Below are 16,348 nucleotides of genomic sequence, written 5' to 3'. Positions count from 1 at the left end.
CCCTGCGTTTATGTCAGGGACAATTACGGAAGTTAATCAAGCTTTTGGCACACAGGCAGAGGATAGTCTAACATTAAATAAGTTTACAAGGGAGTTCTGTGAGGCTGTGCTTCATTCTGACAAGAAGGCACCCTAGTATGTGGTCTGGACCCCCAAAGCTTCTTGTTTTGTATTTAAAAAGACTTTCAGTACTTGCTTTACAGGGATTGTGTGGGCGGACATCCTGAGGTGATGTTGGAGGAAGGGCAAGTGTTGGTGGCTGTGAGGTTTTTTTTCCTTACAGTCCTGAAATAGTTGAATAAAGCGTTGATGTTATCTTTTGTATGAGTGACAATAATCGAATTATACTTGGCTTTATGACATTTGATTATTTGATTTTGTTTGCTGCCAATTCTTTTGAGGTTGCTGTGGGGGATTTTGGATTATTTTTTAGGGCCAGGAGTTTTTCTCTCTTGTTGTATATTGTATTTATAGTGGGGTGCCATACAGTGGTTTGTTTCTGAGCTTAGTACTGTATTTGTGGGATATGGAGCACAACTCACAATTCAGGAACTCAGGTGGGAGACAAAAATCATTTGTGTTTTCAGGTGTTTCAGTTACAGTGTCCTCATAGGCTGGGGATATTTTAAATATCATGAGGTCCAAAGCCAGTGTTAGGAAGTTTGCCTTGGGAAGGTTTCTGAAAACAATAGGATCCTAAGCTAGAATCTCATGAAGAATACATTTTAGCAGCTGGGGGATAACTGCTGGTGTGATACGTAATGATTCTATATTGGACTATAGTGGGAGATTGAAAGGTAAGGCACTGACACCATGTACAGAGGAAATGCTGTCACTGTAATTAAACCACATTTTTGTTATTCTGCAGATGTTGATATCTTTAATGGTAATGAAGGCTTCAAGTGCAGGTCTCTAGAATACAGTCCCAGTTTAAGGGATGCAGTGGGGGGGGGGGGGGGGGCAGAAACGTCTTGACCAGTATATGGAAGCAATGAGAAGGGAGATGAAATCTGTCATGTGTGAAATATGTTGGACTATCAGTTACCTCCTTTCAGACTGATTCACACTGGATACCATAGAACAGCATCGACAGCTAAGTCAATTGCTGAAATCTATTATTTGTTGTTTATACTGTTGCATAATTCACAGTGAAGACAGAATACTATTCACGAGCAGATGCCCACCTGCCTCAGAAATATACTTAGCGAGTACAGCTATATTTCTCTTTAAGTTTATTATGAATAATTTTATCTCTTTTAATCAACATATGGTTTTTCAGCATCAAAACATATTTAATCCTGGGAGGTCACAGTTTAAACAATGATGCTTATAAAGTCACAGAACACAAAAACAAATTGATTTGTAGTTAGGGCAAGCCCAGCCTACACTCCTTATGTATGTATATATATCTATATCTATCTATCTATATATATACACTCTGAGATCACACAAATGCAAAGAAGGAAACAGTGATGGTAATGCAACATTTACCTCTTCACTGTCCTCCAGCTGTAACTTCCATTGCAACACTGGTAACCTTCTAGTGACAAAATTCTAAGCATCAGTCAGGGGACCACTACTAGGTGGGATGCAGTTTGCTCACACACATGTTGAGGTGAAGGGACGTGACTGTTCTAGTCACATTTCAGGCTGTCAGAACAGACTAGACATCGTCTATCCTTGCACAGTCTGCTGAGAGGTCCATCAGTATGCCACATTATGGCGTCGCCTGTAACTGCCATATTAATATGCATGGCAGCCATGTCTGGTGACCTCATGGCATTGGGCAAGTCACCTGGGTGATTCTCACTTGCTCTATTACTATGTATCACAAGTGTGCGTACAGCTGGTCAATGCCCTGCACTGTGGCAAACGTGTGCGTTTTGTGTATAACTGCATAATGTTCTCCATATCTTTAGTGGGGTTGCATTTTATGTTTTAGATTACTTCTCATTCTTAGTTCAGATTAATAATCCTTTTACTTGGTTGTTTCTTCTAGGTTTGGGAGTGCTCTGCAAAATACAAATGTTTTAAACGATTTTTGTTTACTAAAACTCTGCTTATTTCATTATTATCTAGTTGCATTTAGTTACACAACTTATGAAATTCTCTGTATTTTCATCAAGTATTTTTTTTTAATGCCACCTTTGGTTTTCTTTTCTCAGTTTTCAGCTCCTTCAGAAAATAAACAAAGTACACAATTACGTTTAAAGTCTTCTTTGACATAAGATTGTGGGCATATGAACAGTGATAACCACCATATTGTACTGGGAATGGTATATTTTTTTAATTTATGAACAAGTAAATATTCTTCCTAATGAAAAGCTGGATTGTCAAAACAGACTCAGCATGTTCTGTTTTGTAAAAGTGACAAATACAATAAGATACACGTTTTACAATGAACTCCACTGAAATAAGAATCATTGAAACAACACCACACTTGAAGCAACTGAATTAATCACCCATTCAAATATTTCAGAAAGAACAGGGTATTTAAATAAATAAATATGTAGGTAAATACATTTTTTGTAGCATAAAGATCAACCATGGAAAACAAGAATCACAAAGAAAGAGAACTTTTATTTAAAATATGGCATTTCATTCCGTTCTTTATGTAAACCATGCCAATTAAAAACATTCATTTTCAAAGCAAAAACTATGAATATTTTTTTAATTATTTCATTTAAGGTATTTCCTCTTATACATGTCTTTCTTTCTTTTCTCACACAAAACTGAGCCAGTCAGTTATATTATCATGATTTTTCAGACTTCCAGTAAACATTTTGTCAAGTATTACAAGAAATAAAAGTTCATGAAAAAATATTCATATGCACCAAATAAAGTAAATGTCAGATCATTAAAAAATATGAATGCTTACTTTAAGTAATGGATTATATATAAGGTTCACACTAAGGTCAGTAGCCCCTCTCACTAATATGGATACAAAAATTATAACAAAGGGACAACACAGAGGAAGAATGCAGTTTGTCAAATCACACTCTGTGAATAAGTAGTAATCTGGTATAAATCACCTAAATGGTCTTCTGTTTTGCACGTGTTACCAAATACCAGTTTACAAAAGAGCCTGTGGATGAATAAAGCATTTATTATATTTATTTGTACTCTGCTTGTAAGTAGATTTCACTGCAGAAACTTAGCTATAAACTGGCCCGTATGTGACTTGTTTTTTAATCTGAAAATTTTTCAGAGAATTTTATATTTATTTTTTTCCATATTTACAGTTTTACACGATTTAGCTGATTAGTGCTGTTAGATTGATCGTAACTACCTTCTATTTAGGATGTAGTTTATCTCACATACCAACATTTTGATTAATGACTAAACAAATCAAATTGAACAGATTTTTAACAAATGAGCCAAGCTTCTGTAATGTGTGGCATGTATGAACCAAAGCATGTCTACAGTGTTACAGCAAATGAGATAAGTAACTCACCTCAGAGCTACATTTATCTGGTTAACAATTTGAAACATGACTTTTGTGAAGTTCTAGGTAAAGGTAACAATGTTTTTCAATGGTTAAGTTTCATATCCACATGTGTATAATTTAAGTGGTATCACTTTCTGTGGCAACAAACAGTATTGGCATTTTTATTTTTTTGGCAAATGCATTTGCTTCCGTTTCACTTGCAGAATTTCAGCTGCATCAGGGTTAACATTAGGATACTGTTCTTCTTCCAGCCTCTTTCGTGCAGCCTGAAAAGTGATTAAAAAAAGTTATTTGTTTTCTGTAAACATGTCTTTTTTCTCAGGCTAATTGGACAGTATTTACAGATAAATATAGATGCATGTAGGTTTATCTGCTTTTGACACTAAGAACAAATATGAGTTTGGAAATTATGCTGCAGTCTTCAGAAATTATCAATTTAGCACGTTAAATTATATTCAAATATAATAGCACAGCCCATGGGTCTAAATAATGCAGAAATGTGGGCAAAGACAGCAATGCTAACATTACTGAATGTATACAAAGATAATAATACAACGTAACAGCAGAGAAAACATAGCATAGAGTATTTGGGGGTTAACAGCTGTAAAGAAATGTCTAGCTTGGTTAAGTGTTGCTCTTGTGGCTATGAGACATCTGATTCATTTAGTAATATAAAATAAGACTAAAAGAAAGACAATGTAAATGTTTTCCAAGAAAACTATGGCAAATGCATATTTTGAAAGACAAAAATAAGTTAAACTGTTTATGGTGGGTCATATGGGATGGAGTTAAGTAGATATGAGCAGCCTAAAACTGAAACAAGCAAGGTTGAAAGCTGAATGGAAAAAGAAAGCTGCAGTGAAGAATATTCTTTTAAAGAGTATACCTGTAAAATCAAGCATTTGACTTCCTTTAACTCTGAATGTCCTCTAAGCTAGTTATCTGAGTAGTGAGCATATGGGAGAAACAGCCCATAACATGGAATTCAGGAATATTCTTTGTGTCCTCCAAGCTAGTTATCTAAGTTCATAGGCTTAGAGGTTCATATGTGTTTACTAGGCTAACAGACACAAGGGCCTTTTTAAGCCTAGTCATGCATCCCAAATCTCTGACAAGTTCTCTTACCCTTGTTAAGTATAAGCAGGGGCTTGGGAGATGAACCATTAATAGCCTGCCTGTGTCCATTAGAGACATAGTTGTCAAATCAGGTATGACTTTCTTGTTCCCCATCTAACTGTCCAAGTTGCACATGATTTGGGATAAGCAGGAACTCTGCTTCACATGGATGGGGAGTTTGTTCCAGAGAAGGGATAGTCTCTGGGATACATACCTATCTCTTCAACGGGTCCTATTTATAACACCGGCAAGGTTTAAGTCTTTAGAATGGGTAATTCTGGTGCTGTTTGCTTTTAAGATATGCAGGAGGCCCCTCAAAGTGAGATCTGACAATGCTTTGTATGTCAGGAATAGATCTCCCCTCAACAGCTTGTAGGAGACAGAATACAGGGCGAGGACTTGAGGCAGTCTGCATAGGACATATTACTTATGCCCTGTATTTTTTTTAGTGATGAACCTCTGTGGATCTTCCAGTTGTTGGATATGCCTGGTTAGGTACATACCAAATGGAGCACTGTACTCAATGATAGGTCTGATGAATGCCGAATACTGTGGAACAATAACTTTCTTGGACCTGGATGCCAAACCTTTGTTTATAAGTTGCACAACATACAATGATTTTCTCACTACTATATACACGTGATGGGTAAGGGCTAGATTACTGTCTTTGTGTGTCCCTAAGCCCCTGACTACTGGATCAACTCTAACGGGTGTGTTGTTAATATGATACTTACCAGGGGTGGATAACTTTCTGATGGATAGTATTATGCATTTCTTGGCATTTAATTTTAGTCTGTGGTGAGAAGGGTGTTCCTGTAATTAAAAGGATGGATAATACTATAGATATGAAGGCATATAGGAAGACCTGTTACAGGAACACCTATTTACATCGACAGAGTATGCATGCTGCACATACCTTTAGAAATGTCATTAGAGGTCAGGGCATGAGGGCATCCAGACTGAATTCCAGTGGAAAAGGCTTCTCAGATTAACTGAATTCTCTGAGAAGTAAGTTTAGAGACAGAGACTATAAAGGAGAAGAGGTTGACAGTACTCTAAACACTATACCAGAATATAGATCTACACAAGGGAAACCTTATTTTTCTGAGGGTCTCTGGGGGACAAATGATGCACAGATGAGGGATCACAGGAATAATTTTGGCACTAGGATACCTGTAATTTATTCACATAATGTCAGGCAGATAACTCAGATCTTAGAAAACTATTGGCAGGTTTTAACACTGGATCCTGATGTTAGGTCTATTGTTGGTGAGAGGCCACATTTTCTGTAGAAAAATAAGAAATCATTGAAAAGGATGTTATGCTATTTCAGGATCGGTGAGGATATGGTAGAGGGTGGCACTCAGTATGGTACATTTTCATGCTCCAATTGCAGATATTCTGACTACATAGATTCGACCAACTTTATACACTTAGATACAGACAAGGGGTTCAGCTTCAAGTTGAAAGCTGATTGCAATACCTGTCATTTAATCTATTTAGCTTATTGTGTAGTATGTCTATCATTTTACGTAGGTAAAACTGATAGATGACTACAGGATTTGGTGAGACAACAGCTATACAGTATCAATAGGATGTCCACCACCAATGCACTGGCCAAACATGTGAAGCTGAATAATGACACACACAAGTTTAGGTTTTTGGCCATAGACACCATTAGAATAAATGAGCGGGGGGGGTATTAAAACCATGACTGAAACATCTGAAATGAGGTGGACAATTTGGCAAGGGGCATATAGGGGATGTGATTTAACTGGTAGGGTGCCTATTAAACCTGCCCTCAAGGGTAGGAGTCTTTTCAAATAATATTAATTTGACTGCTTAAGAGTTTTTATTTTTAAGGAGGGGAAGATATTGTTGATATGTTTATGATATGTGGGAAATGCATTCATGCATGTATATACATTTTTTGGTTTTTATATACTTTTTCATGATTAGTTAATTACTAAACTGTTTTTATTGGCTGTGTGATGTACTTAAACCTTTTCTTGTACTGCTCTGTTGTCTGATGAAACAGTATTCTTTGACTGCGAAAGTGCTCACATTAACATTAAATGTTTTAGTCCCATACTTGATTTGTGTGTTTTAATAGGAATTACTGTCATCGTTTGGTTCACTCTGCCTTTTGTGTTTGGATTTTATTTGTCTTTAGTAAGTGAACCATTTATCCAGTCTGCATCTGTTGGTGTTTGTATAAATAAGATATGTTGGCAAGACTTATGTCTCAGGACACCCAATAGTCTATAAGAGGCTCCCCATCCATGTGAAGAAGACCCCATCCTTAAACATATTTAAGTGCAACCTTGACCAATGAATGGGAAATTGGAAATTCACCCTTTGTCTGGCCCAATGTCTCCTATAAGCAGAGGCAGACAGTAATGCCCAAACTGACATACACCCCCAAATAATCTTTAGAATCTTTCTAACATACCACCACCTCCTAATAAACACCCACGATACATAGGGACATAATTGGTTTGGACTGCACAATTATTCTTATAAAGGCCCTGGTGGTCATATAGGTCTATACCTTTGAACCTATGAACAATTTATTGTACCAATAAAATACAGATGTCAGGAAATGAAATGAAAGATTTTCATAAAATAACCAGGCCATTCTTAATCACAAGAAGTTTGCATTGATAAAGCAAGGTATAGCCACAGTCGTATCACAGTTAACAAATATGCATTGCCTTTCCTGTACAGCTAAGGAGGAAATATCCTATAATAAGACTCAGTCAGATGGTAGGCTTAAGGTACTAACTGAAGGCACACGTGAGTATTACTCATGCCATTATAGAAGCATAAAACTGCAGTCATTCATTATCTGTTTTAAGTGCATAGTCTCAAATAAATAAATAAATAAATACATACATACATACATGCATACATTCATACACACACACAAACATACGTACATACACGTCTTAGAGTTTGTGCTGAAACGCTTCAAATATAACTGCAGACATATTGCAATTACCATAAGTAACCCCTTCACCAGAGACAAAAGCAGTATCATTTGGTAGCGTTATTGAAAAATGTAATGTGCAGCATAAATTCATGAAGGGAACCTACTGAAGAAATATGCACTACCAATAAAATAGTGCTACAGAAATTTAAAAGGCTTTATCTAGATTTGTCACTCTGTCTCTGTCTTTCTCTCTCTTATTTTTTTTTAATTTTTGTATTTATTATTTTTCTTTTTTTTTCTTTTTTTCTTTTTCTGCCATATATGGTCAACTTTTCACAGGTCCAGGGATCCCAAAGGCAGCCCAGCTTGTACTTCCCAGGTCAGGAAACATTCACCATCTCCCTCTGCGTACTCAGGGACATTATGTCAGGGTCTGGGTGGTAGCTCCTGTTTTGTGTGTACCCAAGCATAATGTAGCCTGGAAAGCTGTAAAAGGAATGAGCTTCAGGATCTGGTAGATGAAGTTGAGTGGGCAGTGGTGAGGTACCTTCAATCAAGGCAAGGCCTTCTTAAGTGGATTACAGACTCACTGAACTGATAGGCTCCATCCATCAGGCCAATGGAGGCATTCACTCCATCATCACTGGGGTCACCCAGTGGAAATCCATCATCATCATCAACTACCTTTTTCCCATTTTCTACATGGGGAGTTTTTCATTCCAGTCCCCCATCCTTTCTGAAGTTCATGCTCAGAGTCTGCATGTAATGCCACATCATCTGCATACAGTACCTTTGTTGATCTATCCTCTCTGACCTGCTTGTTAGTGTAGTCCATCACCAGTATGAACAGTCGTGCCGTCAGAGCTGAACCCTGGTGCACACTCACTCCCACTGGAAACCTCTTTCTGAGACTGAACATTGTACTTGTGGGTCCTTGTACATAGTTTTCACTAATTCTACTAATGTCTCTGGGACTTCAAACCACCACAGTACTGCCCAAATCAGCTTTCTGGGTACATTGTCATATGCTTTCTTCCAAGTCTAGGAATGCACAGTTGCACTCTTTCCTCATCCCTAGCTTTTTCTCTACTATCTGTCTCACTGCAAACATTGAGTCCATTGTGCTGCATTCTGATCTGAATTTAAATTGCTCATCTCTTGTCTTACTTTCTACTACTATGCATATCCGTTTATCAATCACTGGAAATCCATCTGTCAGTGGGAAAATTTGAAGCCCTGTGGGTCAGGGTTTGCACTAGATCTACACCTCCTCAATTATGATGATTTCTGTCTGCATGCCATCTGTATGTCTTGCATCCCCCACCCTTGTCACCCCACCACAGTGTTCCTGACTGTCTTATCTGCCTTTTTACATTTTGTGATTCCCCTTAAATCTTCCTAAGCCTCAGTCCTATACCCTTTTCACTCACTTCTACTCAAATTTCCCTCTTATGTAGAAAACAATTGAAAAATAGGGGATCTATCCCCATGAAAAATATAGCACCCCTCATGTCCTACCTCCTCCAGCATAACCGTCTTGATGGCTTCGTTTTGTATATTTCTTGTCATTTCTCTCCCCTATTTCCAGGTGTTCTACCTTCCCATTTTCAGCCTTATCAAGAAGCAGTCGGGGTGTCCACATAAGGACACCCATACATTCAGAAGCAGTCAGGGTGTCCACATAAGGACACCCATACATTCAGAAGCAGTCAGGGTGTCCACATAAGGACACCCATACATTCAGAAGCAGTCAGGGTGTCCAGATAAGGACACCCATACATTCAGAAGCAGTCAGGGTGTCCACATAAGGACACCTATAAATTCAGAAGCAGTCAGGGTGTCCACATAAGGACACCCATACATTCAGAAGCAGTCAGGGTGTGCACATCAGGACACCCATACATTCAGAAGCAGTCAAGGTGCCCACATAAGGGCACCCATACATTCAGAAGCAGTCAGGGTGTGCACAACAGGACACCCATACATTCAGAAGCAGTCAGGGTGTGCACATCAGGACACCCATACATTCAGAAGCAGTCAGGGTGTGCACATAAGGATACCCATACATTCAGAAGTAGTCAGGGTGTCCACATAAGGACACCCATACATTCAGAAGCAGTCAGGGTGTCCACACAAGGACACCCATACATTCAGAAGCAGTCAGGGTGTCCACATAAGGACACCCATACATTCAGAAGCAGTCAGGGTGTCCACATAAGGACACCCATACATTCAGAAGCAGTCAGGGTGTCCACATAAGGACACCCATACATTCAGAAGCAGTCAGGGTGTCCACATAAGGACACCCATACATTCAGAAGCAGTCAGGGTGTCCACATAAGGATACCCATACATTCAGAAGCAGTCAGGGTGTGCACATGAGGACACCCATACATTCAGAAGCAGTCAGGGTGTGCACATAAGGACACCCATACATTCAGTTCACAACATTATATTATTATTATTTTTACATTCACATCTAAATTGCTGCACTGTGCGCTGCTCCCCTTAATTGAGTGCCAGCAATGTGTGCAGCCTTAAACAAAACTACTCACACCTCAAATTTACAAAAAGAGCTGAAAGTAATCTACAATTTATATGAAAAACAATCACAAAAACCCACATATTTTTAATCTACTGTATGAGTTTACAGACAGCCCAAAAGATTATGGGCATGTCTGCAACCCCCTTCACTTTTGCATATTCAGAGCTGTATGTATTATTTTTAAGAAACAAAGTGACATACAGATTTACACAGATTGTCCAGATTTTTGCTTTATATTTTTGGTCCATTTTTCATAAAATTGTGGCTTTCTGGCAAATTAGTGGCAAATCATTAAAGACTGAAGTTAGAAAATAATGACAGACATTTGAGTTTTAGACTATCCCCTTCAGAAAATTCATGCTAATGCAAAACCTGTTATTCTATCAATTTTCTAAGTCTGTAAGAGCAATATTTCAAAATTGTCGCTATTTGTACCACTTTTTATGGCTTTGTTCAGATTTCTTACTCTAAGAGGTTGAGAGGTATGCATGTCATATAATACTAAGTTAGAAGAATGGAAAACAAGAACCCATTCTGCAAAAATATAGATTAAAAAAATAATGATTCATAATGTCTACTGCATCTTTACTGTTACAAAATAATTAGAACATCTAGTACTAGGGTATAGCAGTGACATATTAACAAAAGGCATGTTTGTTCTACTTCTGACAGCCTAATGTCAGAAATATTTGTGGTTCTGTCTGACATCAAATACACATTGCTACCTTTCACCCAGGACAATAGACTGTGCCTTAACATCTGTGGCCAAAATAATTCATCACCACCAGAGGGTGATCATATATGTGTGTGTCAAGTCACCTTATGTACGGAACAACGACATATTTATGTCAAAATGTCAAGTTCACAAATATTGACCCATTGTGAGCATGCTCCTGGAATTACCCTGGAGTGAAATAAATTAATGACAAGTGTTTTTGCAGGGGGCAAGCCCCCCCCCCCCGCACTGCCACATCACCTGCTAATTATATATACTAACTTTGAGATCACAGAATCCCTGGGGAAAGGGAATATTCCCTTACCCGGGAAATGTTGATCTCACACACTTGTTGAACATCTGTCTTGGTCGACCAAACAGGTATCAACATATAGCACACACACACACAAACACACACACATATATATATATATATATATATATATATATATATATATATATATATATATATATATATACATACATAGATATACGCATGTATATATTTAAGTTCATAGGTCTATGGGTAAGTACTAGAAAATCCCTCTGCAGACCATTTCTGGCCTAGCCAAGAAACCCTATTCAAATTTCCCTTGACCCTCAAGGAGAGCAAGACAATATTGATCAGGACAAAATTTGAGGCTGCCCATCTAGTTATCTATGTTTTCCTTTAAGGTGGCAAGGGTGCCACTCTGCTTGACATGTAGTGGAAGTTTGTTCCAGAGGTGAGAGATACACTGAAATAAGAATTTATCATGCTGATGTGTCTTTTTATCTGCTGATGAAATTTTAGTTTCTTGAACTCAGTATTTGATGTACCATTAGTTTTGCAAAGGAATAGGAGATCAAATAAGGTTCTATTTTATATACTTTGATATCATTCCCCACTCAGGAATCATAGAAAAACTCACTAAGCTAGGCATAAACCCTTATATCAGTAGGTGGGTTGCAAACTGGCTCACAGATAGAACCCACAGTATGAAAGTAGCTGACTTCAAGTCAGACTGCCGACTAGTCACGAGTGGAGTCCCACAGGGTTCAGTTCTGGGTCCTCTCCTGTTTGGTATCTGCTTCTTTGAAGTCCAGGCCAGCACGAAGGGAAACTGGCTGACAAAGTTCGCAGATGATTGCAAGTTGGTAGCTATTATTAACTCCCCAAGTGATGTTGACATTCTACAGAATGGCCTCACTGAGATGAACGACTGATGTCAGAACCATGGCCTTAAGCTCAATGCCAAAAAATGTGTTGTTATCCCCTTTGGGAAAATCCCACTTCCCATGAATTACCACATTGATGGTAGTCCACTGAATGCAGAAGGCATTATAAGAGATCTGGGAACATAGGTTGACAGCAACCTCTCTTTTGATCACCACATTGCCACTGTGGTCAGAAAGTCCTTCTACTAAGGGTTTTGCATCCAGGAAGAAAGAGGTCATTGTCTCCCTCTACTCTTACCTCATTAGGGCAATCATCGAGTACAATGCCCTATTTGGCATGTACCTCACTAGACATCTACAACAACTGGAGAGGCCTCAAAAGTACCTCATAAAGAGGATCCTAGGCCTTAAACACTTGCTCTATATGAGCAGACTCAAAAAACTCCAACTATTCTCTGTCTCATATCACCTACTTAGAGGTGATCTCTGCTTGACTTACAAAGCCATGTCTGACCCAGCTCTGTTAGAAATGCTACATCTAAAGAAATCCCAATCCCTCCACACCACATGCTCCAGAGACCTCAACCTCATTACCACAATCAACAGAACGTACTGGAGGGACAGGTTCATAACCCAGAGACTGCCCATGCTATGGAATAGAGTTCCCATACATGTCAAGCGGAGCACCTCGCTGACCCTCTTCAAGAGAAATCTTGATGAGTGGATGGGAAATAGAAAATTCACTCCAGGGATAACTTTAGTGGCTCTGCTCGACAGAGGCACTGAGAACTAAGGTCGGGTGGCACGATGCCAGGGTAATCCTATGGCTAGGCTTATATAGGCCCCAGGGTCATTAGCCTAGTACACACCTATGAACCTGTATATTTCATGGCATGAAAGGCTACACATAGATATCCATGGAAGAGTCTATTAGACACTGAGTATAGACAAAAGGCTGCCAGTCTCTCCTGATAACTCAGATTTTTGAGGCCACTGATCATTTTAGTTATGAATTTTGTGCTATACACTTAGATGAATATATGCCAAAAGGTGCGGTATATTCATTAAGGGGTCTGATAAAATATTAGTTAAGGGGAATAAAGACTTCTTTGGTTCTAGTGGGCGCCTTTGGAAATTAGGTGGGCCAGATAAAAGGCTTTTCAAACTACTGTGGAAATATGATGGCCAAATGATAAGAATTATCAACAAAAGTACCTGGATCCTTTGCAGCAGTGTCTGATCAAAAGGGTGAATCTCCTATAGGGTTAGTAAAACTATTTGGTTTACTAAAATGAACTATGCTACATTTTTTACATTTAATTTGAGACAATTGTCCTTGCACCAGTTGGTAGCATGGTTTACGCTTTGATGGAGCAATCATGAGTCAGATGAAGATTGAATAACACCCAGTTTACAGTCATTTGCAAACTTAGTTAACCATAGGCCAGAAGTGCTGGCTTGAAGGTGTGAGGAATATATGCCAAATAGGAGGGGGCCCAAAACTGAGCCCTGTGATACACCACTAGTAACTGTCTTGCTTTCAGAAAGTGTCACCTGCTACTCTAACCACATGGGTTTTGTCAGACAGCCAGTTAACTATGCATCACACAATATAAGGATTTATTTATATAAACAATCAGAGGTAATGTTTGTTAGGGGTATGTATTGGACAATCACTCCATTAATAGTTGATTTTAGAATAATGGATCTTAAATTTTCAAATGTGTTAAAATCAGGTATAAAACTATGTACATCTTAGAAGCTGTGTTATAGTATGCAGAAATTATTTATGTGTGTAGCAGTGGTTCCTTGTGTGCAGCAGTGGTTCCAGGTGTACAGCAGTAGTTCCATGTGTGCAGCAGTAGTTCCATGTGTGCAGCAGTTGTTCCATGTATACAGCAGTAGTTTGAATTGTGCAGCAGAGGTTCTAGGTGTACAGCAGTAGTTCCATGTGTACAGTAGTAGTTTTATGTGTGCAGCAGTGGTTCTATGTGTGCAGCAGTGGTTCTATGTGTGCAGCAATGGTTCCAGGTGTACAGCGCTAGCTCCATGTGTGCAGCAGTAGTTTATGTGTACAGCAGTAGTTTTATGTGTGCAGCAGTAGTTCTATGTGTGCAGCAGTAGTTCTATGTGTGCAGCAGTGGTTCCAGGTCTACAGCAGTACTTTCTTGCATGTAGGAGTGGTTCCTTGTGTGCAGCAGTAGTTTCATGTGTGTAGCAGTGGTTCTTTGTGTGAAGCAGTGGTTCCATGTATACAGCAGTAGTTCCATATATGCAGCAGTGTTTCCTTGTGTGCAGCAATAGTTTCATGTGTGCAACAGTGGTTCCATGTGTACAGCAGTGGTTCCTTGCATGCATTAGTGATTTCATGTGCAGCAGCAATAACTCCTTATGTGTATTAGTAGTTCCATGTGCACAGCAGTGATTACTGTTGTTTGTTTCTGCCTTTAAATTTATCAGTGACTCAATATGTTAATGAAGATTGCTCTGACTCACAGCCTAAGCAGTGCAGGGTTTCAATCCCCCTATTGTGCAGAATACGTCTGATTTTGGAAAGCATGGCTAGGCTTAAAATGACCCTTTAGGGTCATTAGCATAGTAATCACCTATGAACCTATGTAAACAAATTAAAGCAATAAACACAACTTTATTACAACTTTGTAACTCATAGCTGAGGAACACTATAATGTACTGCACTTCATATGTATAACTAGTAAGAACCTACAAATATGGAACAGTGGCTGACCAGGTAGCACATTTGCCCTTGAAGTCTGGAAGGATAGAGGTTCTCTTTCTACACTGGCTGCTTGGATTCCTGTTCCACTACTGACACTATAGCCCAATGGAAGTTAGGGATGTAGTCCTGAGATACTGTCACCCAAAGACATATTAAAACCAAGGTTCTAGCTGCTGACCTGGTGGTAGTTCAGATGGATATAAAAGATCTCATTACACTTACTGGAAAAAGTAGTGGGATTTTCCACATTGACAAGGCTGACTTACCCCAGTAAATATTAACACCACCTCAGGTCTTTCCTGAAAATAGAGCATTCCTGCTGGGACTAACCCAGTCAAGAAAGTAAAATAAAAATAAATAAAATAAAATAACATAAAATAAAAGTCATTACTAGGATGTATCACATTATAAATTCAATAATGTTAAACCATAGCACTAACAAACCATTACTACAGAAAGAGGTTGTTAGTAGTGTGTTTTACTCGAATGATGTGTTAAACAGAGTCCCATATGAAAATGGTAACTAAAGTAAAGGCAGTGCTTGGTTATGGTGAAATGAAGCTATTCTTTTATGTCAGAGGTAGCATGTACTCAGAATTTGTGTGTGTGTGTGTGTGTGTGTGTGTGTGTGTGTGTGTGTGTGTGTGTGTGTGGAGGGGCGGCACAGGCTTCCTTTTGAGGACATGCAGGATATCTGTTTTACTAGTAGTCAATTTACATTTGTTATGTGGCATTTTTCCATTCTGTCTAGCATAGTTACTTTAATGCTGTTTGTAGTTAAAAATCTATGTAGTTATAAAGTCAACTACTTCTGATAGTATCCATGTGGAATCACATTTGTGCAGACCAGCAATTAGTGTGATGATCATGTATTATATACCTGTTTGTCAGTAACCACTCAGCTCATAAGATTGTGTGCAAATAATAGTATTTTAGTTACTATTTATCTGATAACAGAGACATAGTCAGATACTTGCAAATTGTCTAGGTATAATGAATATCAATATGACAGAAATCTCTGAAGAAACCTTTGATGGGCTATTTACCTTAAAAACTTCTCTGGGAATCTATGCCTCATCAAATGTGCAGCTAATCACCCAGAATCTATGCATAGGTAAATCAGCAATTCCAGAATATAGTCATACATGCACAGTAACATTTTACAACTAACATTCAGAATTCATAAAAATAAACACATTTTCCTTACCAGCATTTGTTCATACTGTGCCAGTGCTTCCTGGGGGTCCTGCCCCTGAGTGTACCCTAGCTCTGCAGCCCTCCTGGCCATTTCCACTTTATGGTAGCCTGGTGGAGTCCAGCCAATGCCCCGGATCCAGTTTAAGTCTGATTTATATGCAACCTAATTTAAGTAAAAATAAAAGAAAAAATCAGTCACAAGACTTGTGAAGTCAGCTACAAAAACAGAAGCAGTCTTTTAAGTGTAAGTTGTGAATGGAAAAAAAAAAAATATATATATATATATATATATATATATATATATAGAGAGAGAGAGATGGGTTAAAGAAGAAGAATACACAACCATGATAAAATTGGGCTTTTAAGGACTGCTGGTAATGATATTGAAACCAGCATCTAAAGTGAGTGCACTTACTGTCCATAAGGATTCTGGTTTATTTATCCTACCAATAAAAATAGCAGGTTAGAGAGTCCAGCATGTGGAAGTGACCTACAGGGAT

At 38.5% G+C, this 16,348-nt stretch overlaps 1 protein-coding gene across 3 annotated transcripts in view; it reads right to left on the bottom strand.

The window, feature by feature from the left end:
• Window positions 1-2,560: 2,560 nt before the first annotated feature.
• LOC122788887 (nebulin related anchoring protein) overlaps window positions 2,561-16,348 on the bottom strand; it is a 503,978-nt gene continuing 490,190 nt past the window's right edge. For all 3 annotated transcript variants that reach the window (XM_044055831.1, XM_044055830.1, XM_044055833.1), the window contains 2 exons: window positions 15,859-16,011; window positions 2,561-3,714 (listed from right to left, as the gene is read on the bottom strand). In XM_044055831.1, the coding sequence (XP_043911766.1) occupies window positions 3,610-3,714; window positions 15,859-16,011 (258 nt within the window). In that variant the 3' untranslated portion in view covers window positions 2,561-3,609. The remainder of the gene's footprint in view (window positions 3,715-15,858; window positions 16,012-16,348) is intronic.

This window comes from Protopterus annectens, chromosome 14.part0 (assembly GCF_019279795.1).
Source record: "Protopterus annectens isolate FY-2018-M chromosome 14.part0, PAN1.0, whole genome shotgun sequence".
NCBI lineage: Eukaryota > Metazoa > Chordata > Ceratodontiformes > Protopteridae > Protopterus > Protopterus annectens.
Note: the sequence above shows the minus strand (reverse complement) of the source record. Positions and strands in the feature narration are given on the sequence as shown.